We start from the raw sequence: 25,134 nt of genomic DNA, 5'->3' as shown, positions 1-25,134 counted from the left end.
TTTATTGAAACACAACCCCAGTGGCAGGCATTGTGGTTGACTACTCCAAATCAATCCTCCTTCTTCCTGGCCCTGACTTGGTTCAGAAATCTATACCATATAGAGTCATATACCTGTAGGGAAAATCCTCAATCAAAACCTGTGTTAATTAGTTGTGATTAAAACTCTAAGCTAATTTTGATTTTTCCACTTACTTTACCAGAGATTAGTGAAATCATAAAACTTGTATGAAATTTTGTTCAGTGAGGCAGGAAAGAAAATAATCTAGACAGTGCCTGAGAAAAGTTACCTTGCTCTTAAAAGGAGATGTGAAGAAAGAAATGATCCTTTTCTTTTGATGAACATTTTTGTGTTTGTATGTGAACATCAACACTGTCTCACAATCATTAGGACAAAAATTACACACTGAAGAAGGAAAAATAGAAAGTTTAAAAAGAACAAATTTTTTTTAAAAATGCATGGTTGAATCACTGAATTAACTAAGCCTGGACTGCCCTAATTTGTTAATTTTTCTTACAGTTTATGAGTTTTTTGTTGTGATTTTCCTTAATTGTAGACAAAAACTACCTCCCAAGTTTTTAAAATATTATTTTCTCTAGTTTATCTACTTGCTAAGAAAATATGATATTTGAGGTAGAGTGAATGTGAAAGGAAGATATAAATTTAATTCAATTTATTTCACTGAAAAAAATTCCTGAATTTTATTTTCTATCATGTTATCAAATTTTTTATAACCAGTTTCTTCTTTGGCATTACGATTAATGTAAATTTTAATATATTCGTTTGAAGAATCTTAGAATTACATTTTAAAAGTTTCACATGTTCCACAAAACTTTAAAATAGGTTTGTTTTGCTCTTGGACACAAAAAATATAATTTGATACTTATTCAGTAGTCTTTGTAATCTATTTCTTACATAGTCATTACTTACAATGTTCTGACACGTAATGTTATTATTGGAGTTTCTCTACTTAAAAAATATCTTCTGGTTCTGTAAAAAGTTTAATTTATTAAAGCATAATAAATGTACATCTAACTTTAACCCTAATTTATGAAAATGTACAAAAATTAGTTATGCTGTTTGACATTTATAGTATCAGGATTTGCAAGTTTCACATTTAAAACATACTAAAATTTCATTTATCATCTTCTATATAATGTATATGTTTTACTTTCAAGAGATAGGTGTGTGTAATTTTAATGTCAACCTCAGAATCACCAAAAAGTACCCTGGCAATCAGTGGAAAGGTTTAATAGGTTTTCTGTCTTGTTCTTAATTTGCTGAAATTACAAAATCAATACTTTCAGTTGTAGCTGCAGTTACCCGTTTTACTGCTTTAAGATAAAGTCTACAAGAAAGTAACCTTCACTTTCAATTTGTAGCTCAGAACATCAGGTTGTTCTTGGCCACTAGTTAAATAGCCTGTTCTCTGCCATCCTATATAAGATATTCCAAATGTGCTGTGGTTCCATTTCCAAGGAGATACATGCTAAAAGGAACTGTGGTTAATACAGAACAAGCAGAAATTCAAAGTTTTACACTGTCCGTCTTTCCCTTTCTCTTCACAACATACTGATGTCCCTTTATTTCTTGAGCTTAAGCTCATCTGAATTCTTACTATACCTTTCAACTCTGAATCTGAGATTGGCATCAACTGTCCACAACACTTTCCATCCAAATAAGAAATAGTCTCATTCTCTCTGAACCTTGTCTTGCCCCTAAGATTTTTGTTACAAGAGCACATTCCTGCCACTTTTAAGATAAGGAAATTCTTCCAGTTAGAGTAGGTTAATACAAAGTAGACAAGTAAGCACATTTCTAAGATTTTAGTTTGAAAAAAAAAAAAGTGATAGATCAGTCACTTTAAAATGTCAAAGATATTGGAAGGGACAAAGGGATTTTGAGTATTAAAGCTATAAATGTTTTTACACTGTAATAAGTCTCAATAAACATGGGCAAAAACCACTACTGAAACGCTAGTTTTATAACATTCATCACATAGTCTTAATGTACACAGTTTTTCATCCTAAGAATATCTTTCATTCTTGTGTACAAGAAAAGGAGTTTGAATTTGGGCTTCTAACTCAAATGGTTGTTTTGTTTGTTTGTTTGTTTGTTTGTTTGTTTGTTTGTTTTCAGTCCTAAAATTTAAAAGTGTTCTGTTCCAGGCTATTTAGTAGGGAAGGAACAAATTCCAGAAGGAAGTGAAGATTCCTCCAACCTTGCATCTGTGATATTTCATGTTTTACTGTCAATACTTTCTTTGGCTACAAACATGAAGTTTTGCTGTTTCATCAGCCCATCACCACTGTGTCAAAGCTACAATAGTAATAATCATATTGTATTTTAATTAATCTGTTTACATGTTGGTCTCTGCCAACTGACTATCACTCTTTCAGGGAAATAATTTCTTATTCATCTAGCACAAAACCTAGTAACATAAGGCACTCAGTATTCCTTCAGTAATATAAGGAAAAATTTCTTAAAAACTTGAATTGGAATTGAAGTCATGATAAACTGCTAATAAATTGAACATATAAGAACTAATAATAACTTAAAGTTTCTACTTCTCATTTTATTTAAGCAGTAGAGTGAGGTTGGCAGAATGGGGGTGGGAAGTTCTGTAATAGAACATATCACACATATACATCATTTTTATCTTATTAAAACAGTTTGGACAGTGTTTCTTAGACTATAAATTATTATCCATTAGTGAGTCCTGAAATTGATTTAGTAGTGTTCAGCAATATTTCTCTCAATAGCATGGAAGAAAAGAATAGAAGAGAATAGGGGAATAGAATAGAATAGAATAGAATAGAATAGAATAGAATAGAATTCAGTACAATAGAATGGAAAATATCAGAGTGCACATACTAAAGACAGTTACACTTTTGTAAGAACTCTTGATGAGTTTTATAGTTTTATATATACTAGTTGCAATTTAAAATGTATTTTTAACTAAGGGCAGTGGTTCAAAAAGTTTGAAAAAATATGCAGTTAGAATATGAGTTTGGCTATTCTGTTAGCATAGATACTTTTGGTTTAAACACAAAGGCAGTTGTTTATTTCTCCTCTAAAGATCTGTAGATAAACAATCCAAGACTAGCATGGCATCTCCACAGGATCAGTTCTTCCTCTGTGCTTTGTGATATATCTCTGGAGAATTTTTCTCACCCACGTGATCCAAGATGGCTCACTTCCATGTCCACATTTCAATCATTAAGAGAGAGAGAGAAGGGAAATATGAGAGCATGACTCAAAGTTGTCCACAGTTTTTTATTCACAGCAGATGCTATATCTAGTTCCAAGAGAGATTGGGAAGTATGATCTGTATTTTGGGCAGACAGATAGCTAGCAAAAATCCAGAGTTTAATTAACTTTGTAACATGGAGAAATGGAAATTTGGGCACCAATAGCCATCTTGCCACATTTATGTTTGGTAGACATAAAGGAAGGACATGATAAAACTCAGATTTTACCATATTAAATCAGGCTAGAAATTCAACTCTGCCGTGGCTACTCTTCGTTTTCTCTCTTTTGATTTCCTGGTTAGTTTCTATTAAGAATGCCATGTTGTGGGAATGCAAGCTGGTGCAGCTACTCTGGAAAACAGTATGGAGGTTCCTCAAAAAACTAAAAATAGAACTACCCTATGACCCAGCAATTGCACTACTAGGCATTTATCCAAGGGATACAGGTGTGCTGTTTCGAAGGGACACATGTACTCCCATGTTTATAGCAGCACTATCAACAATAACCAAAGTATGGGAAGAGCCCAAATGTCCATCGATGGATGAATGGATAAAGAAGAGTGGTATATATATACAATGGAGTATTACTCGGCAATCAAAAAGCATGAAATCTTGCCATTTGCAACTACATGGAACTGGAACTGGAGGGTATTATACTAAGTGAAATTAGTCAGAGAAAGACAAAAATCATGACTTCACTCATATGAGGACTGTAAGAGACAAAACAGATGAACATAAGGGAAAGGCAACAAAAATAATATAAAAACAGGGAGGGGGACAAAACAGAAGAGACTCATAAATATGGAGAACAAACTGAGGGTTGCTGGAGGGGTTGTGGGAGGGGGGATGGGCTAAATGTGTAAGGGGAACTAAGGAATCTACTCCTGAAATCGTTGTTGCACTCCATGCTACCTAATTTGGATGTAAATTAAAAAAATAATAAAAAATTAAATTAAAAAAATAAAAAATAATTTAAAAAATGCCATGTTGGGAAGCAGCCTCTCAGATGACCCTCAGTGTTACTTACCCCCTAGTATTTATGCCCTTGTGTAATATCCTCCCATTGAAGCTGGACATAGTGACTGACTTATGACCAATAAAATATAGCAGAAGTGATAGCATGCCACCTCCAAGATTAGGTAATAAAGACACACAAAGGTTTCTGCTCTGATGGTTCTTCTGTACTCTCTCAGGCACGTGCACTCTCTTTAGCTCTCTCTCTCTTTCTCTCTCTCTCTCTCTCTCAATTTCTCAGATGACTCATGCTTGGAAAACCATATCATGAGCAGCACTATGGAGAAGTGCTGCATGTGAACTAGTGCCCCTGCCAATAGCCATATAAGTGATCTTGGAGGCAGATTCTCTAGTCCTACTCAAGTATCCAGAAGTTGCAGCCTTGGTTGACAGGTCCACTGTAGTCCCATGAGATACCATGAACTAGAACTGCCAGCTAAACTGCACCCAAATTCTCAACCCTCAGAAACTGTCCAAGATTAAAAAAAAAAAAAAAAAAAAAGTTCAGATTTTCTAGCAAATCCACAAAATGAGTCCTTGTTTTGCAAATGTAAACCAGCGATCACAAAGAAACAAGAACAAAAATGAAAAACCAAAAAAAAGACAAAGAAAGAGGAGAGGGGGGAGAGAAATATAGAGGAGCTGCAATTCTAAGGATTTATCTCTTTTGGTGAACACGTAGGTGATCATGTAGAACATAGAGACCTGTTTATTTTCTAAATATCCCAACTGCATGCAGAGGCAAACCATTATTTATCTTGAAAGTGTATGGATGTATTTTTATCAGATCCTTAGATACCAAAAAAGTTCTAGAACACTTGTCCTCTTTACATTGGAGGAAGGAATGGATCAGGTTAGATAAAACTGAACCTAGATAGCACTACTAATGCCTTAGAAGTGGAATTAGTTTTAACTATTTTAACTAATTTAAAACAAAACATGCAGAATAACTGATTTTGTATTCTTATATGCTATTGAGGCAACTAGACATAACCACACATGTAATTTAAAAACCAGGGTTTCCTTTGAAATATTTAGATATTATATATGCAGGATATTGTCTATTGTTCCTTGACCTCCATTCCCTTTCCTTTTTACGTATTTTCCAATGCCACAGGGGCAAAGGAGCCAAAAGCTACATAGTCCAGATTCCCTTACCACTAGGGTTCCACCATATAGGTGCACAGGCACATATTTGTAAAACACAAATGAGACAAAAGGTATTGTATTAGTTTTTATTGTTGTATAACAAGTTACCAAAAAATTGAGCAGCATAAAACAACATAAATTTATTATCTCACAGTTTCCATGGGTACTGATTAGGATATAGATTAGCTGAGTCCTCTCACAGTGTTGAAGTGGGATATAATCAGGGTGTCAAAGGGAGATACCCTCTTATCTGAAGCTCACTGTACATTGGCCAAATTTAGTTCCTTGAGGTTTTAATACTGAAGTCCTTGCTTTCGTGCCAGCTATCAACTAAGGGCTGTTGTTAGCTCCTAGAGACTTTCTGCTATGCCACCCTCTCCACAACAATTTACAACATGGCTGTTTATACCTTCAAGTACAACAACAGGGCAGCACTTCTGTGAATCCCTCTGACATTTTTTAAGAGCTCACCTGATTAGGTTAGACCCACCCAGGATAATCTTCCTTTGATTAACTAACTCAGAGTTAACTCACTGGGGGTCTTAATTACATCTGTAAATCTATTTGGCCATATAACATAACATAATCAGGAGATATTCTATCATATTTAAAAGTCTCACTCACACTCAAGAGGTGGGGATTACAAGGATTATACAACATGGGGCTGGAATCTTGGGAACCATCTTAGAATTCTGTCTACTATAGCCAACTTCTTGTTTTTTTCTCCTGGCAAGGACAGTCATGGTGACATGAATGTTTAGAGAAAGTTGTGGTAGTCCATCTCAGTATTCCTGTGTCTAGCCACCAGTTTTGTGAATGTTAAAAGGCATTTTATCAGCAATAGTAATAGCAGCAGGAAAAATGTTCTAACTTCTGGAATTTAGTGGATGTGTTAAACTCTTTTTTTTTCAAGTTTACTTATTTATTTTGAGAGAGAGAGAGAGAGAGAGAGAGAGAGAGAGAGAGCATGAGTGGGGGAAGGGCAGAGAGAGAAGGAGAGAAAATCCCAAGCAGGTTCCGCACTGTCAGCACAGAGCCTGACGTGGGACTCAGATCCCACAAACTGTGAGATCATGACCTGAGCCAAAGTCAAGAGTTGGATGCTTAACCAACTGAGCCACCCAGGTGCCTGGGATGTGTTACACTCTTAAACACATGTAGCTGCACTCTGACTGCCATTATACCACTCCATCCAGAGATCTTGTAAGACATGAATTTCAATATTAAATCTTTACTTAAAATACTGTAATGTTTCTGAATTCTGCCCCAGAATTCAGTGGTAATATATTATTAACACTGCCAACTTTCCTGGAAAGAAGCTGGTCATGGAGAAGAAAGTAATAAGGAAAAAAGGAAGCTTTAGACTAGGGGAGGAGGAAAGAATAGCCCTTCCTTTGTCAGGCTTGGAGATGATGAAAAGCATTCCTGGTGCTTGAAGGAAGCTGGAATTTATTTAATAGAAGCAGATTAGAAATAGGAATGGTAAGGATGAATGACCATGAGCCTAAATCTGTGGGTTACGAGAACAGCCAGGACTAGAAGATGGTTACTTAAAATTGCAATTCGTTTTCCTGGCCCTCACATTCTCAGAAAAAAAAAACTTGCTACATGTTATACTCTGGTTTCAGACGAATGGTAGAAAATTCAAACAAGTATTTGAGAACATTTTTTAAAAGAAAGTAGTGAGAAAAAAGCAATATTTCCTGTAAGGCCAGAGCAGTGGTAATACAGCAGCCTAAGCCCTGCCACAGGTCCATGACTGCAGAGGTCTGATCAACAGCAGGGCAAAAAGAGGCCGCTGTCCCCAGGAGACTCAGAACCCCAGCAAGAGGCATGCTGAGATACAGGCTGATGGAGGTTACACACAGTATTCTCTCTGGATAAATCAGAGATCCTAATAAATTAGAAATCAAGACAAAGAGGACTGAGGAAATACCACCACAATTTATTGAAATTTAGTCACATTTGGGGGACACTATGTGAACTCTGAAAAACGTTGACTCCTTTGAGTTGGACTCAAAACATAGTATTGTTGATCATTTTGTTTTTATCTGACATAACTCAGAAAACAAATTTATCTAATATGTTGTGATCCATTTGGTATTTAACTATATCATGTTACCTCCACTGACCCTGTGGAGCTATAACTGCAAAATATAAAGTCAAATATTGTGGGGAGAATCCTAGTACCCATTATAGCCTGCCTATATACTCATCATGAGTGTGGGCATAGCCAATTACATGAGGGAATATCATTCTTATGATTATGTTGCATTATACTGGAAAAGGATTTTGGCAGGGGCAATGAAGGTGTATAATTGGTTGATACAATCAATTGGGAGTCTGTCTTTAGTGGGCCTTATTTAATGAGATTAGCTCTTAAAAGCCAGGCTAAAAGGTGGAGGCAAGAGAAATCAGAGAGATTTGAAGCATGATAAGGATTTAACTTGAGGGAAATTCTCTACTGCTGGCCTTGAAGATGGAGAAGACTCTGGAAATGAATGCAAGTGGCCTCAGGGGGCCAAAAGAAGTATGTAGCTAATGAGCCACAAGGGACTGGGTACCTCAGTCCTAAAACCACAGGAATTCACTTGTGCCAATATTGTGAATAAGTCTGGCAGAGAACCCAGAACCTCAGACAAAACCGTAGCCCTAGCTAACATCTCAGTTGGCAGTTTTGTGACAACCTGAGCAAAGAACGCAACTATGCCATTCATGGACTTCTGACCAATAGTACTGTGAGATAGTAAAGGATTTTTTGCTGTAAACCACTATTTTTGGCAATTTGTTACATAGCAATAGAAAACAAATACAATTAGTGTTATTAGTTAATTAAATGGCATTATTTAAATTTTTTAATGTTTATTCATTTATTTTTTAGAGAGAGAGAGTGAAAGAGAGAATGGGGGAGGGACAGAGAAAGAGGGAGAGAGAGAATCCCAAGTGGTCTCCTCATACCAGCACAGAGCCCAGTGTGGAGGCCTATTCCACTACCGTGAGATCATGATGTAAGCTGAAATCAAGAGTCGGATGTTCAACCAATTGAACCAGCCAGATTCCCCAACGAAATTGCATTCTTAAAAAGCAGCCATTGATGGTGGTGTGGGAGACATATTGAGCTGCATCTGGGAGCCCCAATTCAACAGAGAATAAAGTAACTGTATGACGTTAAAAAATAAGTGTTCTTTGTGCTGAGGAAAAATGCCAACTACCTAATGAGACTGAGAGTTTGGGAAAAGAAACAAAACATAGTTGGAGCGCCGGGGGTGGCTCAGTGGGTTGGGCGGCCGACTTTGGCTCAGGTCATGACCTCGAGGTCCATGAATTTGAGCCCCTCGTAGGGCTCAGTGCTGACAGTTCAGAGCCTGGAACCTGCTTCAAATTCTGTGTCCCCTCTCTTTCTGCCCTTCCCCACTCATGCTCTGTCTCACTCTATCTCTCAAAAATAAATGTTAAAAAGAAATTAAAAAAAAAAAAAGAAAAAAAAACACAAAGAAACAAAGCAGAACTTGCATTAGCACTGGATTGCCACAACTCCCCAAAGAAGGAAGAGAAGCATATACCTCCAACAAGAGAAATATACTAAAATTTTCTGCAGCATCTACCTGCAAATCTATACACTCTAAAATAAAGTCAGCCAGTAATGCACACCCAGACAAATGCACAGTTCTCAGAATCAGCACCTACATTTTGACAGTGACCTTTTACAAAATAAACTGCATCACTACAAGGACCCATGGCTGTTAAGTATATTCAACTCCCAAGGGTATCAATGACACACAGATATCTCTAGATGACTGAGGAAAATATGTTTCACAAAAGATAAGTATTGAATAAACATCCAAAATACATGATCTCACAGAAAACAGATTATTCAGAAAACAGATGAATTTGAGTCGTCTCAGAGAAATTCAAGATACTTTATAAAATAATAATGGTGAGCTGTTTTCTCAAATGGCTAAGTAAAAAGACAAGACAGTCTTTGAAAATTTAAGGTTGTTAAATTGTAAAATTTAAAGAAACCAAGTATATGGGCTTAATGAGAAAAACAATGTCAAAAAACAAAATCAATAAATTATAAATTAAGGAAATATTCAGAATATAGAAAAAATAAAAGGAAATACTTGTAGAAAGTATTTGGGGGTGGGAGGAAGAGTGTGAACTCCAGGAGGTCTACCATTCTCTTATAAGAGTTTCAGAATTTAAGAGCCTTAAAAATAGGGAAAAAGAATCAATATGACAGAAAAAAGAAAAATTCTTAAACCAAAAAAAAAAAAAAAAAAAAAAATCCTAAAGTGTATAAAGAAATAAATGTTCCAAATACAAATAGAAGTTGACATTTATTAACTGTAGTTGAAGACTTTATTAGCTCAATTCTTTCAGATATGAGTATATTTGGAGGACAAAGTAAATATTTTAATTAACAAAATATTAGGAGAAAATGCTTACACAATCTGAGGAAGTACAAAAGGCCTTCTTAAGTAACACCTAAAAGACAGAAACCAACACAAAGAATATCAATGAATTTTATTTTATGACATTTTAAACACCCATACATTGAACAATACAACTAAAAGTTTATGAAAAGTAAATGTATTGTCTATTGGAAAAATTATTACTCTCCAGAATTTGCAATGAATTTCTATCAATGAAGAAAGACAACAATAAGACATAGAAAATTTGGGCACTTGGGTGGCTCAGTCAGTTAAGAGTCTGACTTCAGCTCAGGTCATGATCTCACAGTTCATGAGTTTGAGCCCCACTTCGGGCTCTGTGCTGACAGCTCAGAGCCTGGAGCCTGCTTTACATTCTGTGTTTCCCTCTCTCTTTCTGCCTCACCCTGTTCATGCTCTGTCTCTCTTTCTCTTTCTCTCTCTCTCTCAAAAATAAATAAACATTAAAAATAGATAAATAAAACATAGAAAATTTATTGAAAAGCCTGTAATGGCCAATAAATATTTTATTATTTTTTTAATTTATTTATTTTGAGAGAGAGAGCAGGAGCAGGGGAGGGGCAGAGAGAGAGAGAGAGGTAGAGAGAGAGAATCCCAAGCAGGCTCCACGCTCTTAGCGCAGAGCCCAATGCAGGGCTCCACCTCAGGAAACTAACTGTGAGGTCATGACCTACGCCAAAACCAAGAGTTGGATGCTTAACTCGCTGGGACGTCAGGCGCCATAATGGTCAATAAATATTTTAAAAGCCTGTAAATCACTTCATTAAGTAGCAAGTTCATTATTAAAGTAATAGATTTTTGGGTTTTTTTTTTCCCATTAGATTAGGAAGAACTAAAAATATACATATATTTATAATACCCAGCATTAACATGAGTGTGAGGAAACATATTTTCATATGTAGTTGACAGACACTAAACTGATAGAGCTTCTTGGAAGGCTATTGGCCCACATGTACAGATCAACCTATAGATAGTCCTCTGTTTAACATTTATTGAGCACCTACATACTAGTTATTGAACACGTGTAGGCATTGAGGATATAGCAGAATAAAACATAAAAGGTGTCTCTCTTCATGGAGCTTATATTCTTACACACACCACACTGTAAATTTTGAAAACTTTGTATTTTCCTGATGCCTCCGCATCCCCACAACCAAGTTGTATGAGCACCCCACCCAGGTAACTTGGTGCACCAGTGTGATAAGGCTGGCCCCTGTCAAGTCTTCCTTCTTGCCCCCACCCCTGACAATAACCTGGTGATGTTTAAACACGCCAGTGAAATCCCCTCATGCCTTTTCTGTGTACCCTACCCTGACTCTTAACAAAGACACTTGCCCGTGGATCTGCGATCTGTCTCTCAGCTCCCCACCTGCTTGGTTAAGCCCACTTCCTGGAGCACCTCCTACATGGCCTCCTGAACAGCAGGCTGTGCCTCTCTATTCTAGGACTTGTGAATATAATAAATCTCTTTCACTTTGGTACTTCTCCGTGGTGTTATTTCATGTTCACGCCAGACTGATCATCAAAAAATAACATTTAAAAAAAATTTTTTAATGGTCATTTACTTTGAGAGAGAGAGAGAGAGACAGAGTGTGAGCGGGGGAGGGGCAGAGAGGGAAGGAGACATGGAATGCGAATCAGGCTCCAGGCTCTGAGCTGTCAGCACAGAGCCCAACACAGGGCTCCAACCCATGAACCGATGAACCCACGAACCCACAAATCGCAAGATAATGACCTGAGCTGAAGTCTGATGTTCAACCGAAATAACATTCTTATGTAATATAGTAATATAATCATTCCTTACAATTCCTATGCTTCAGTAGAGTAATCAAAAGTATTTGTAAAGAAGAATCTATAAGGATGTCCACTACAGATTTGTTTATAATAATGCAAAACTGGAATTCAATAGAGTCCATCAGTATGAGGAATAGCTAATCTAATTATGATTTGTCTATATTGCAGATAATAAGCTTCTGTCAGAAAGAATGAGGCAGAGCTATGAATATTGGCAGGGAAAGATCTCCAAATGATGACGAAAAAGGCAATTTGCAGAATAATAAATGTAAATGACTGCATGTACTTTTCCACAGATATTCTTTTGCATTTCTCTTTCAATCTCTATCTTCCTGTCCCTATATATTTGCTTTCTTACATTTGTATATTCTACATCCATAGGAAAAGTATATATTAATTAACCAATACATTAATAATGGTTACTTTGGAGGCAATGAATGAAATCTGAGACGATGAAAAAGAACTTAATAGTTTTATTATATAAATTTTGTTTAAATTTTAAAAGAAATATGTCTACCAATTACCCTGCAAATAAAAGCAAATTACCAAGGCATACATTCTCCCTACCTACCACAGCAGTATTCAGTGGAGGAAACTGCCAAGACCAGATGAGTAGCCAGCAAGCAGGTCCCCAGTTCCCACTTATTCTTATGCAGCACATAGAGCTCCATTAAGGTTGCTCATCAGACTCCAGGTGAGGTGCCTTAATAACTTGGGCTATGTGACTTTTTATTTTATTTTATTTTATTTTATTTTATTTTATTTTATTTATTTTTTTAACGTTTATTTATTTTTGAGACAGAGAGAGACAGAGCATGAACGGGGGAGGATCAGAGAGAGGGAGACACAGAATCTGAAGCAGGCTCCAGGCTCTGAGCTGTCAGCACAGAGCCCGACGTGGGGCTCGAACTCACGGACCGCGAGATCATGACCTGAGCCGAAGTCGGCCACTCAACCGACTGAGCCACCCAGGCGCCCCCTATGTGACTTTTTAGTTGCAGGAACAGGCAAACCTCAGCCTCTCACCTGGTCACTCTGGGGATACAATAGAAATATGATCTGGTAGAATCCTCATCCCAGCTCTAGCCTGAAAGCTAATTGATTGCAATTTGGGTCAGTAGTCACTGGCCCTTCCATGATCTAATTAAGGGTTGGGGTCCACGACTTGCTGTTGCAGCTAATTGTCTAGCAGGCTGGTTGCAGAATTCACCATATCCGCATTCTTGCTTACAGAAGCAACGGCTCCTTCCACGGCATAATTAAGAGGCAGGGGTCCAAATCTTGAGGTTAGTTAAGTTTGGTTGCCTTAAGCACTGAGATGTGACCTATTTCTATGGAGTTTTGTAGGAGGTCATATTCTTTTTTGAAAGCTAATCTGCATAAAATTAATCTTGGACAATTGCATTACTTTTTACATATATCACTTGAGTAATTAATCTATTATGAAAATGTGATTTAGAGGTGAGACCATAATAATTACCTATTGAATTTAGAGACAGTAAGGCCAATAATGAGTTATTAATATATTATGAAAATGTGATTTAGAGGCAAGATAGTACTAATTACCTATTGAATTTAGAGATAGTAAGGCCAATGGTGATTTGGAAGAAGGTGGTGGTATAACAGATAAAAGACTGATGTCAAAGGAAGAAAAAAATGGATAAGGAATGTACAAAACTATTTGCAAAATATGACTTTGAAGGAGGGGTAGAAGCAGACAATTAACTGCAAGGTGTTTGAGTGGATAAGAACAGATCCAGAAAGACAGTTTAAATTGTGTGTAATGAGGGTGTGGGAGAGGCCGCAGGGCACATGAGTGGGAGTAAAATTGGAAGGGACTAGAGTCATGCAAGGGAGAGAATGATGGATGAATCGTGACAGTCCACGGACACGAGTGTAGCTGGAAGAACTGTCTCTGGTAGAAGAATGAGTCCTTTCTCCACTGTAGCAGGAGGGAAGGGAGAAAGAATGGTGCAGAGACCTGAATTGTAGATTTTTATGATGAGAAGTTGAGGGAGGTCCTACCGGACAGCTTCCATTTCATCAGAAAAGTTGAAAGAAATGCTTTTTTTTTAATTCTGAAAATCAAAGGAAGAACACAGACTTTGAAAACAGAAGATATTTGAAACAGTTGTTGTGGAGAAAAGAAAACTGAATGAATGAGGATGAAGAGTTGGATTCTCCCAGCAGAGTTCCTCATGAAAACAAGTGGCAACAATTTACACTATTGGGTTAGTTCCCCAACGGTGTTAGATAGGCTGCATGCAGATGTGGAAAAGGCAGGTATTTGCAATGATTTAAAATTGGGAATTTATGAGTTTAGCATGAGGGGAAAACCATGAGCAAATGCTATCCATAGGGTTCAGTACATACAAAACATTCAATAAATTTTGTCTGGTATGGCAATCAATGGGTTAAAGCTTTCCAAAATGATCTAAAAAACAGTGTGGTTGGAGTACAAGCTAGAAAGTTAGAAAGGAGGCTCTATGGAGTTTAATTTCAGGATTAGAGTTGTTTCAAGTGAGAGCAAAGTAGAGTTTAGTCATCAGATATGTAGCAAAAGTAGTGTAGGACAGAAAGTTATGGAAGGTGAGGTGGATACTCAGTACTCTTAGAATTTAACCATGGCACATATAGGTACAGGAGGTCCAGCTCTTGGATGTGACTATTTCCTATTGTCGTAGGTCTTGGGAATTGGTGACAGAAGATAGCAACTGACAGGAAAATGAAGAGATCGTTATAGTCTTGGTATTCTGGGATTACTTATTTGTTTGGGGGCATCAGATGTGAGGGGCAGGGTTTCATCTTGCATGCTCATGTATTTTATTCTGATGATCTCTACTTGAAATTTGGTTTCCTTCTCAGGAACATTTGATCCTTCTCAGAACATTTGCTCAAAAAGTGCCGTGCCATTTTGAATTCTCTCACACCAGAATATCACCCCCATTTCATTACTCAGTTATAGCTTACTGTGGGCAAGAAGTAGTTTTGTCCATGAAGAGATACATATAGCCAGTTCTGTCCTCAAAGAACTTTCAGCCTAGCTAGACACCTTATATCACATTCTTACAAGTAGCATGACTTTATTAGTGTCAAAAAATAATGTTAATAATCCATTTCTTCTGAAATCTCAAGGCATTCGATTTGTACTTCCCTTACTAAATTCATGTGTGGTGTCATAGTTTTATTTCGAGGGGGTCTACTTCTCAACTTCTCTATTGTAGAATAAGGTAATCATAGATGTGACCATATGTTTTCATATTTATCTATTTAAATTTAATGAAGTGCTAGATGAAGGTATGGCTTTATGAGGCATCAGTCTATGTTTGACAAAGAAGGGCCATACGGGGAAAAAATGTTTTAAATTTAAAAGAGTTTTTGAGACACAATGGGCTAGATTATTCTGACAAAAATTTATAGCTGAGTAGACAGAACAAAATTCAGTGTGCCTTTGAGGTCTATAAGACTCTTGTCTCTAAGGACACAGTCTAGGTAAACCATAAAGTTTTGACGGACATCTTTAAAGACGGGAAGTAATTGCATGGATTGACAGCATTTGTTCTGGACTTGGAGATAACAACAGTAAAAATAGACAAAAAACAGAGCTTCTTCATTGCTCTACAAAATTCTGGAGGAAAAGCAAGTAGCAATGACAAAATTTATTTTTTAGTGTCACATTTATTGTAATTTTAATGGAACCCAAGAACTGACTTGCTTAAAAGGTAAACTCTGACTACATCATCTAATCTTGACAACACTAAAGCCATTTGTTTCCATTCAGGCTGAGAAAAAGTCAAATTGTTTGTCTACAAAATAAACAAGTGCCAACCAATTCCATGACCATCATTCATTCCCGTTTGTTGTGATCGGTCCATTCGTGTGTTCAGCACACTCATCTCAGCAGGCTCAGACTCCCAAATCTATATTTAATTTAAGCATTGCACCATCACACAGAAATCCTTCAACAACCTCACTGCCTTTTAAAGGGAAAAGGAAAAAGCTACTCTTTACCAGAAGCACTTTATTGATCAAAATAAATGATAATATTTCCAAATATATAATTTTTAATTATCTTTGACAAAAAAATCTAATCCCTTTTCTTTCATTCTTCATCTTAACAGAATTAGGAAAAGTTTGCATTTTGATTAGTCTTCATGAAGAAAATCCAAGAAAAATTATTGCACGAGATGTGAGAATGAATAATAGACTTAGTTAAATATTTGAATTTATATTTTAAACCTGAATCAAAAAGTCTTCCCATTTTTCAAGTGGTCCTTTTACCTATTGTTTATTTCCCTTTTTTTTAATGTTTATTTATTTTGAAAGAGAGAGAGGACATGGGTAGAAGAGGGGCAGAGAAAAAGGGAAACAGAGGATCCAAAAGTGGGCTCTGTGCTGACAGCAGAGAGCCTGGTGTGAAGCTCGAACTCATGAACCATGAGATCATGACCTGAGCTGAAATCAAGAGTCTTACACTTAACTGACTGAGCCACACAGGCGCTCCATTGTCTATTGCTGAGTTTTATTTCCTGGCAGAAAACAATATAATTCAGATATTTGGAAAGATTTTAAACGAAGATCTACTAACGGAGGTATAACTGGGTTTAAGAGAACAAAGAACTGTGAAAGCCAGTCTAGTGGGAGCAGAGTTACTGAAGCCCAGTGGAAATTGGAGACACAGAGGAGCTGCTCGAGAGATACTATAGCCTTAGAGTTCCAGAAGGACATGGTGACTGCCAGTAACTGCAGCCCAGAGCAGAAGGGAGCAGATAAAAAATACACTGGGTGCACCTGGGTGGCTCAGTCATTTAAGCATCCAACTCTTGATTTCGGCTCAGGTCATGATCTTGTGGTTTGTGAGTTCAAGCCCCACATTGGGCTCCACAGACAGTGCAGAGCCTGCTTGAGATTCTCTCTCTCTCCCCCCCCCCCCGCCCCTCCCTTGCTTGCTCACTCTCTTTCTCTCTCTCAAAATAAATAAGCTTTAAAAAAATACACTGTTCCCCATCACCTCTCCTATTCATTTCCTCCTGGCACTTCATATTAGCTAAAAATAATTAAATAAAAAAAATTAAAAAATTTAAAAAAAACGAACCCAATAAGTAAGGGAGACTGGGTGAATGAAAAGAAGTGTCATATCTCAGGGAACAAAGTCAGAAAGGATGAAGATGGCATCTAGGGATTCCTAGAGGACAAACAGAGAATGACCAGGACAATATCACCCCACAATGAGTGGGAGTTTTGATGTATCATGAAGCAGATGATAGCTGTTCAAATGCTGATTCTGTCACCTAGCAGTTTTATAGACTTGTGGAATCCACTTCCCTCCTCTGACCCCCAGTTTTCTTTCATAAGGATATCTGCAAAACGATTGAATTGTTGAACAAAGAATTTTTAATTTCGCCTACTGTTAGATTTTAGAGGTGGATGAATAGTATAAATAAGGAAACTAAACACTCTACATCTGGGGTTAAAAACTAAGACAATAAAACTAACTAAAATGGTCTAGAGATTAAGTTAGTTGAAATAAGCACAACTTTGTCAGAGAACAGGGTGACAAGACACTATAAATTTTTATGAACACACTACTGCAGCATCCCAGGAAAGGGGGAAAAATAAGCCTATGGATCATAAACAAAAACTGGGCAATTGTGTAATAAGTTATAAAATAGAGAGTTGAAAGTGTTTTGGGAGCACACTTCAAGCATTTGGAATTATGATAAGCCCTAAGGTGCATTGAAAAGGTAAAAGAAGTTTAGGTTTTAATCTCCATTCAAGAAGTTTAGGGGCGCCTGGGTGGCTCAGTCGGTTAAGCGTCCGACTTCAGCTCAGGTCACGATCTCGCAGTCCATGAGTTCGAGCCCCGCGTCGGGCTCTGGGTTGATGGCTCAGAGCCTGGAGCCTGCTTCCGATTCTGTGTCTCCCTCTCTCTCTGGCCCTCCCCCGTTCATGCTCTCTCTCTGTCTCAAAAATAAATAAACGTTAAAAAAAAAATTAAAAAAAAAAAGTTCATAGTCTAGTTGGGGAAAAGAAAACATTAGAAGTAAATAACAATAAGTTTATTATTTGTAATTTGAGATAGTAATAGAAAGATTATCAAAAGTAATAGAAAGACTATACAAAATAATCTCTTCAATGAATTAGAGTAACTTAGGACAGTTTATATGAGCACAGCTGGTAGGTAAGCAGGGAAGAGAACATTCTAGCACATGTAGTATTACAAGTGCAAGTAATGGGACAATTGAGCAGAGGTACCACCATAAGTAGAGTTTTTGCTAAGAAGAATAATTTGTTTACAAAAGAGGTTGAGGTGAGGCTGGGCAGAATATGTGGGAAGGAATGCACAATCAAATTATTCAGGACTATAGGGGCACCTGGGTGACTGAGTTGGTTAGGTGTCCAACTTCGGCTCAGTTCACGGTCTCACAGTTGGTGAGTCTGAGCCCCGTGTTGGGCTCTGTGCTGACAGCTCAGAGCCTGGAGCCTGCTTCGGATTCTGTGTCTCCCTCTTTCTCTGCCCCTCCTCTGCTACTGCTCTGTCTCTCTCTGTCTCTCAAAACTAGATAAAAATATTTTTTTTTAAATATTCAGGACTATAACAACAAAGCAAGTCATCTTGCTTTTGTCTGGTAGAAAATTAGGACCTATGGAATTTTTGGAAGTGGATATAATTTGCTCATTTATTTAGTGATGATAAAAAAAAGATGGAGTCGAGAGAAGAAAACTAACAGGGAGAAAAATTGAGAGGCCACTGCAGTTGGTACAGAATCAACAAGAGTAGTAGTAGGAAGAGAAACCTGAGCTATTTTAAAGGAAAATAAACACTAATTTAATGTACCCACTAGGAAAGAAGAGGAAAAAGGAGTTAAAGATGATTCTAAGGCTTTTGAGTTGGAAAGATCATGATAGTGCTCTTCAGATGCCAGTTTTGGAGTGGCATTTTAGAAGTAAACAGAAATTCAGTCTTAAATAAAGATTGGTATTCAGAGATAGGAGTGCATGAAATTTAGAAATGCAGGCTCAGAGTTTAAGAAAGTAGTGTGTAAAGGTAAATGATGTGGACAGACACCAGAGACATGCTATTTGAAACAAGCTGACAAGTTGGGAACCAAGGAAGTATGGAGATGAATAAGGTAGTTTACAGTCAATGCAGAGCAAACCTAAATATGTCTTATTTGAATATCAGAAAGCAATGCTCCAAACAAACTTCTACAAAGTTTATCATGGAAGTCTGATAAGATCTCTACTAGATCTTTACTGGATAGAAGTCTGATAAGATCTCTACTGATCTCTATTAGAACACAAACTCTACCCGAGAAGATAACAGATGATGACTATAGCATCTATAATTTTGCAAAGTTAGAGTAATGTGCATTCTAGCCATGGAATTTGGAGCTCCTAATGAAAACATGATTATTTACCAAATTTAAGCAAACAATATAAGGTTTCCCATGTGAGGCAGATGAACTAATATTATAACCATAGTTGTTAAATATACAATTGAAATAAATGTATTTATTTCCAAAGCAAAGCTATATTTTTATAAATATAACATGGATAGCAATGGCACTATTATCCCTTGATATGTTAAGTTGAACCATGTGAAAATATGAAGACCCCAACTAGTCAAACATTGCCAATTTTGTATTTTTGCCTATAATTTATATTCATATATTTAATGGATTTCTAAATTTTAAATTTTAAGTTAAAAATATTGTAACAGGCCAAGTAAAAATTTCCCAGTTTTACTTTCTTTGGTGTACAAGTATTCTTTTTTTAACTGTGTTTAAACCTAAAAAAATCCCCATAAATAAATTATATTTGATTTGTAAGCATATGAAAAGAATCATGACTATTCTAATATAGAATCAAAAAATGAAGATTTAATAATTATTTTTAAACTTAGACGAAATACACAATTTAACACATAGTAAAAATAAAGAGATACAACTTTGTTCACTTAATATTGTGTCCACACTGATCCTGTTAACAAGATAATTACCAGACTCTATTATATTCTGTATTCTGTAGACGGACACAAAGGAGTTTATGTAAATATATTTAATTACTAAACAAAGGATACAAAAATTACTTCTAAAATATTGATCTATTTTTAAAGTAGATTGGACAGTTCAGCATCAGCACATCGTGAATCTCAGTACAAACTGGATTTTCTTCTTTCAGGGCAGACGTTATCATAATGTACTTGCTAAATGCATGCATTTGATATAAGAAAATTATGGTAATGTGACATTCCTACTACATGATGGAATATTCTTTTAGATAGTGAAACATATTAATAACACACATGATAGAGTTCTTTTTGGTTCTTGACATTTAGAACCAAATTTTTCAAAGATTGTCCTTATTATGTATGTATACAGTAAGTATAAACCACACCACCCATAAAAACAAACGCCTGTTAGCCCTTGCTTCAATAGTTCTGCACAAGTCAACAGGTGATCACAATTTTTCAGTTCCATTGAAAACAAAGTCTTTAAAGAAAACTAAATGAAAACATTTCTTGAGAAATTATTTGCACTGACACGACCTTTTGAGATAAGCCTGCGATAAAAGTTATTTGGGATAAATAGAAAGGTAAAGGGCTACTCAAAACACAATGCAATGCTTTCTCCTGCTACAAATGTGCAACATAACATTTACTAGGAATCTGTGTGTGTGTGTGTGTGTGTGTGTGTGTGTGTGTGTATAGTCACGAATATTTTTTTGCCTTTATACGCACACTTAGCTATTATATATATGCAAGTACGTATATTTGCATATATATATATATGTATGTATAGCTTGTGAGTAAAGTTAAATAGTATACTAAGTAAAAGTTCCTGTGTTACCAGTCTGATCTCTTTGAGATTGTTATGAATTCTATGAATTCATTCCCCACAAATAAGCCCGTCTGCTCACACATGCAGTGTTTGGCACATCATTTCAGGACCAATACACCCCTGGACTCTAATTACAGAAAACTGCAGTTTCTGCCTTCAACCCTATGAGTTAGCAACCTTGTTACCTTTGTAGATATGTCTTAGTTGGCATTGTTACTCTTTAAAATAAAACATATGGGATGCCAGGGTGGCTCAGTTGGTTAAGCGTCTGACTTCAATTCAGGTCATGATCTTCCGGTTCCTGAGATGGACCCTGGCAACCGGCTCTGTGCTGACAGCACATGGTTCTCTCTCTCTCCCTCTCTGTCCCTCCCCGGCTCATGCACTGTCACGCACTCTCCCTCTATCCCTCGAAAATAAACAATTTTTTAATTAAAAAAATTACAAAATTTTCAAAATAAATAAATAAAAAATAAAGTGTAAAATTGCCTCATGCAAATAATGTTTATGTATGTATTATTAATATTTATTACAAATTGCCAAAAGACAACTATAGTACAATAACACAGAAGCCCGATTTGGCCATCAGACTGCCTGGGTATACAGATCTCACCTCTCCCAGTATTGGATTCATTGGTAGGTCATTTGACTTTTCCGGGCTTCAGTTACCTTATCTTCCAACCATGAATAAAAACAATTATAAAACATCTTAAGCATGTTAAAGTACCCACAAAACACTCGAAAGCAGACCTCGCACTTGAAAACATCAGTCACGGGGAGCTATTAGTATTCTCAAAGTCTATCTCTTAAGGTATTGATATAAATGCTGCTCTGTGCCTTCTTTGGCCATCTTCTGAACTGTCCTGTTTCATCTTTTATTGCATACCCTTCCTCTAATTAATAGGTTATTAAAATTCCCACTTGTAGTGGTGGAGAAGAAATGGGGTGGGTTTGTTTGCTTGATTTGCTCTGCTTTGCCAAGTATCATCCCTCCACGAAATGGACTTCATGAACTGAGTACAATCATGACAGTAATTGGCTTATTCGACTACAAAATGTGGCAAGGTGAATTAGAAGCATGTGTACTATTATAGATTATTTCACCTATCCAAAAAAGTATGTTTTATAATAAAAAAAGGTAACACTCTCAGTTGTAAAACTGTGACACTCAAGTTTTCTTTCATCTGCTTCTAGAATGTAACAAATCATCAGAAATTTTAATAATGCCTGATGCCACCATTTGATGAAAGCTTGGAATTGGCTATTGGCTTTTGATAATTGGCTTAGTAATACAAGAAATTAGATAAATGCTACATTTAATCTGGTTGGAGATTTCACATGATTAATCAGCACAATACAGAGCACGATGATTCTGAAGCCAAACAATTTGGCTTAAATACTATACATCTCGGAGCATAGTACAAAAATCAATCTATAAACTGCTTTCCATTTTCATTGAAGAATAATTTTGGTAATACAGTGGTTTAATAGCTCAGCACCACGAATATTTGCCCAGAGAGTGTTATAAAAAGGGAACTAGGGGCGCCTGAGTGGCTCAGTCAGTTGGGCATCCGACTTTGTCTCGGGTCATGATCTTGCGGTCTGTGGGTTCGACCCCATGTCGGGCTCTGCGCTGGCAGCTCGGAGACTGGAGCCTGCTTCGGATTCTGCGAATCCTTAATAAATAAACATTAAAAAAAAATTTAAAGGGGCACCTGGGTGGCTCAGTCGGTTGAGCGCCCGACTTCAGTTCAGGTCATGATCTCACAGTTCGTGAGTTCGAGCCCCACGTCGGGCTCTGTGCTGACAGCTCAGAGACTGGAGCCTGCTTCGGATTCTGCGTCTCCCTCTCTCTCTGCCCCTTCCCCGCTCATGCTCTCTCTCTCTCAAAAATGAATAAACATTAAAAAAAAATTTTTTTTAAATTTTAAAGGAAACTAGACTGGAAAATCAGGGCACCACAACCCTAGATAAAGATATCTAGGCAATGTTTTTATTTTCCTAAATCTCAGTTTAGTGCCTTGTACTATAAAGTGATGTAATTTGACTAGATTTGGATAGCAAATAGGGTATAACATCTATTTTAACCAATTAATGATAACTCCCTGGAGTCCTGTGTTAAGACTCATTTTTAGACTCTATTTCTATTTGGCCATAGAGAGAAGGAGGCCATGGATGAGGTAGTGGTCGCCCACATGTCCTATTTTTACTACTGAAGAATTGTATAAATAAGATCCTTTGTAGCTCTAAAACAAATGCATGAATTCCTTATGGTTACATTAAAATTGTTTGTAATAATACTTTCTGGGCCATCTGTTTTTGAAAATAAATTTTAACTATGGCATTCAACTGGAATGTATTTGACCTGATGGAGAAATTAGTACAATTCTGTGTGTAAACAGAAATCTTTCTTTTTACACAAAAATCCAAATTATCCAATAGACTTGGTTTATATCACATGAAAAATGTTTTATGCTTGGAAAATTGTTTGCTCCACACAATTGGTATCTGATTCATCCTAAATAGCAGAGCATAAATTAATGTGGATTTTGGACAGACTATAAATGCTGCTGGTCCAGTAGCTTCTTGAGTTACTTAACTTTGTGTTCCTCCCTAGGGACAGATGCATAAATGATGTACAGTAAATATGGACAAAATCATACTGTTCAACTGTATCCAGTCAGTATAGCATTCAGTTCAAACATTTATTGAGTATTCACTTATTCTAGTATCAAGCAGTGTTCGGTGTTCCTATAAGAGGTTTGTTTTTTTTGTTTTGTTTTGTTTTTTTGTTTTGTTTTGTTTGTTGTTTTTTTCTCTTCTTCTTCTTCCAGGTCATGATCTTGCAGTTGGTGAGTTTGAGCCCTGCATTGGACTCTCCACTGACAGTGCGGAGCTTGCTTGGGATTCTCTCTCTCTCTCTCTCTCTCTCTCTCTCTCTCTGCCCTCCCCCATTTGTGCTGTCTCTGTCTCTCAAAATAACATTTTTTTTAAGTTTTTTTCTTCAATCAGTTATTCATTCCTTAAGGTCTTCTTTATTATCAAAAACTTGTTTATGAAATTTCTTGCCATGGTTATGATCTATAGTTTCTGGCCTCCTGGACTCCAGTTAGACTGGCATCCTATTATCCGTGCAGGGCACAGCTTGAATTCCTCAGGAAGTAGGCTTGGAGATAGAGGTTCCTGTGCAAGAGGGTTATCCCTGAATGCCCAAGGGATCAGCCCCTGTGCAAGGGGAGGTGATCAAGCAGCACTGGGCAAAGGCCTGACCTGTGAGACACTCTCCGCAGAGGTCCCACCCAGTTCCGTGGAAAGTTCTGGAGTTGGGTTGAACATTAATAGTTGCCCCAAACTGAAACTAAGAGTACCCCCCCCCCCTCCTTGGTTTTCATTAGGCAGGAGTCTCCTCAGAAAAGGAATGTGACCTTGGGCCTCAAGCTCCTGTTCAGCACAAGGAATCTGCTTGGGGCAGGCAGCTGAAGCCTGTCTCCCCCAGCATTAGCAGCAGAGCAGGAAGTAAGTCCTTCCTTTCTGGAGGGGGTTTGCATCATGCGTCAGTGTTTGCCACAGTGCTCTGGTTCTCTCTTACGACAGTAGAATTGTCTAAGCACAAGACAGCATAGTCACGAAGACCATCAAACCATTTGGCCATCGTTTCTGAGAATTCTGGGAGAAGGACTATCAACCATTAGCTGGTGTAACAATCAATTTGCAAGGCTTGGTGCGGACTGTGGCTTGCACTGGGCTGCGGCTTGCACTGGGCTGCATCGCCAAGTTGCGGGGAGCACAGGGGTTAAATCCAGCCTTTGTCCAACTTAGCAAGACTTGTGACAGGCTGTCTGCCCAGAGGAAGGAATGGTCTTTTGGCAATCTGTGTGCCATAGGGTCAACATATCCAGCTTTCACAGAAGTGCTGTGTGTTGTAGTTAGGGCTCAGTCTTTATTGCTATTCTCACTTGCATAAAAACACTGTGGGGGTGCCTGTGTGGCTCAGTCGGTTGAGCGTCTGACTTTGGTTCAGGTCATGATCTCGCAGTCTGTGAGTTCGAGCCCCACGTAGGGCTCTGTGCTGACAGCTGGGAGCCTGAAGCCTGCTTTGAATTCTGTGTTTCCCTCTCTCTTTGCCCCTCCCCCACTCGTGCTTGCTCTCTTTCTGTCTCTCTGTCAAAAAATAAATTAAAACATTTTTAAAAATTAAAATAAATAAACACTGTGAACACATATATAGTCTTATTCCTTTTCTTTTCCCTTTCAGATGTTAACAGTGACTATGTTGGCAGTGGTGAAAGAATTACACTTCTGCACTATCAGCCTAATGGGTTGCGTTGTCAAGAATCACTATTTAAGGGGCCCCTGGGTGGCTCAGTTGATGAAGTGTCCCACTTTGGCCTCAGCTCATGATCTCACGGTTCTTGGGTTCCAGCCCTGAGTCGGGCTCTGCGCTGACAGCTCAGAACCTGGAGCCTGATTCAGATTCTGTCTCCCTCTCTCTCTGCCCTCCCCCACGTGCACGCTCTCTCTCTCTTTGTCAAAGATAAATAAATATTTAAAAAAATAAATAAAAAATTTTTAGGAAAAAATCACTATTTAACATGCATATACATCACATGACACCTATCTTATTTACAC

General features: G+C 37.4%; 1 protein-coding gene across 1 annotated transcript in view; it reads right to left on the bottom strand.

Annotated features, from left to right (window-relative positions):
- LOC145713447 (uncharacterized) overlaps positions 1–24,157 on the bottom strand; it is a 58,130-nt gene extending 33,973 nt beyond the window's left edge. Inside the window, 1 exon segment of the mRNA XM_081792192.1 lies at positions 24,095–24,157. Coding sequence (XP_081648318.1) covers positions 24,095–24,157 — 63 coding nt within the window.
- Between the last annotated feature and the right edge of the window lie 977 nt (positions 24,158–25,134).

Source organism: Panthera onca, chromosome F2 (assembly GCF_046562875.1).
Source record: "Panthera onca isolate mPanOnc1 chromosome F2, mPanOnc1 haplotype 2, whole genome shotgun sequence".
Taxonomy (NCBI): Eukaryota; Metazoa; Chordata; class Mammalia; order Carnivora; family Felidae; genus Panthera; species Panthera onca.
The sequence above is the reverse complement of the archived record's forward strand: the minus strand, read 5'-3'. Positions and strand labels throughout refer to the sequence as shown.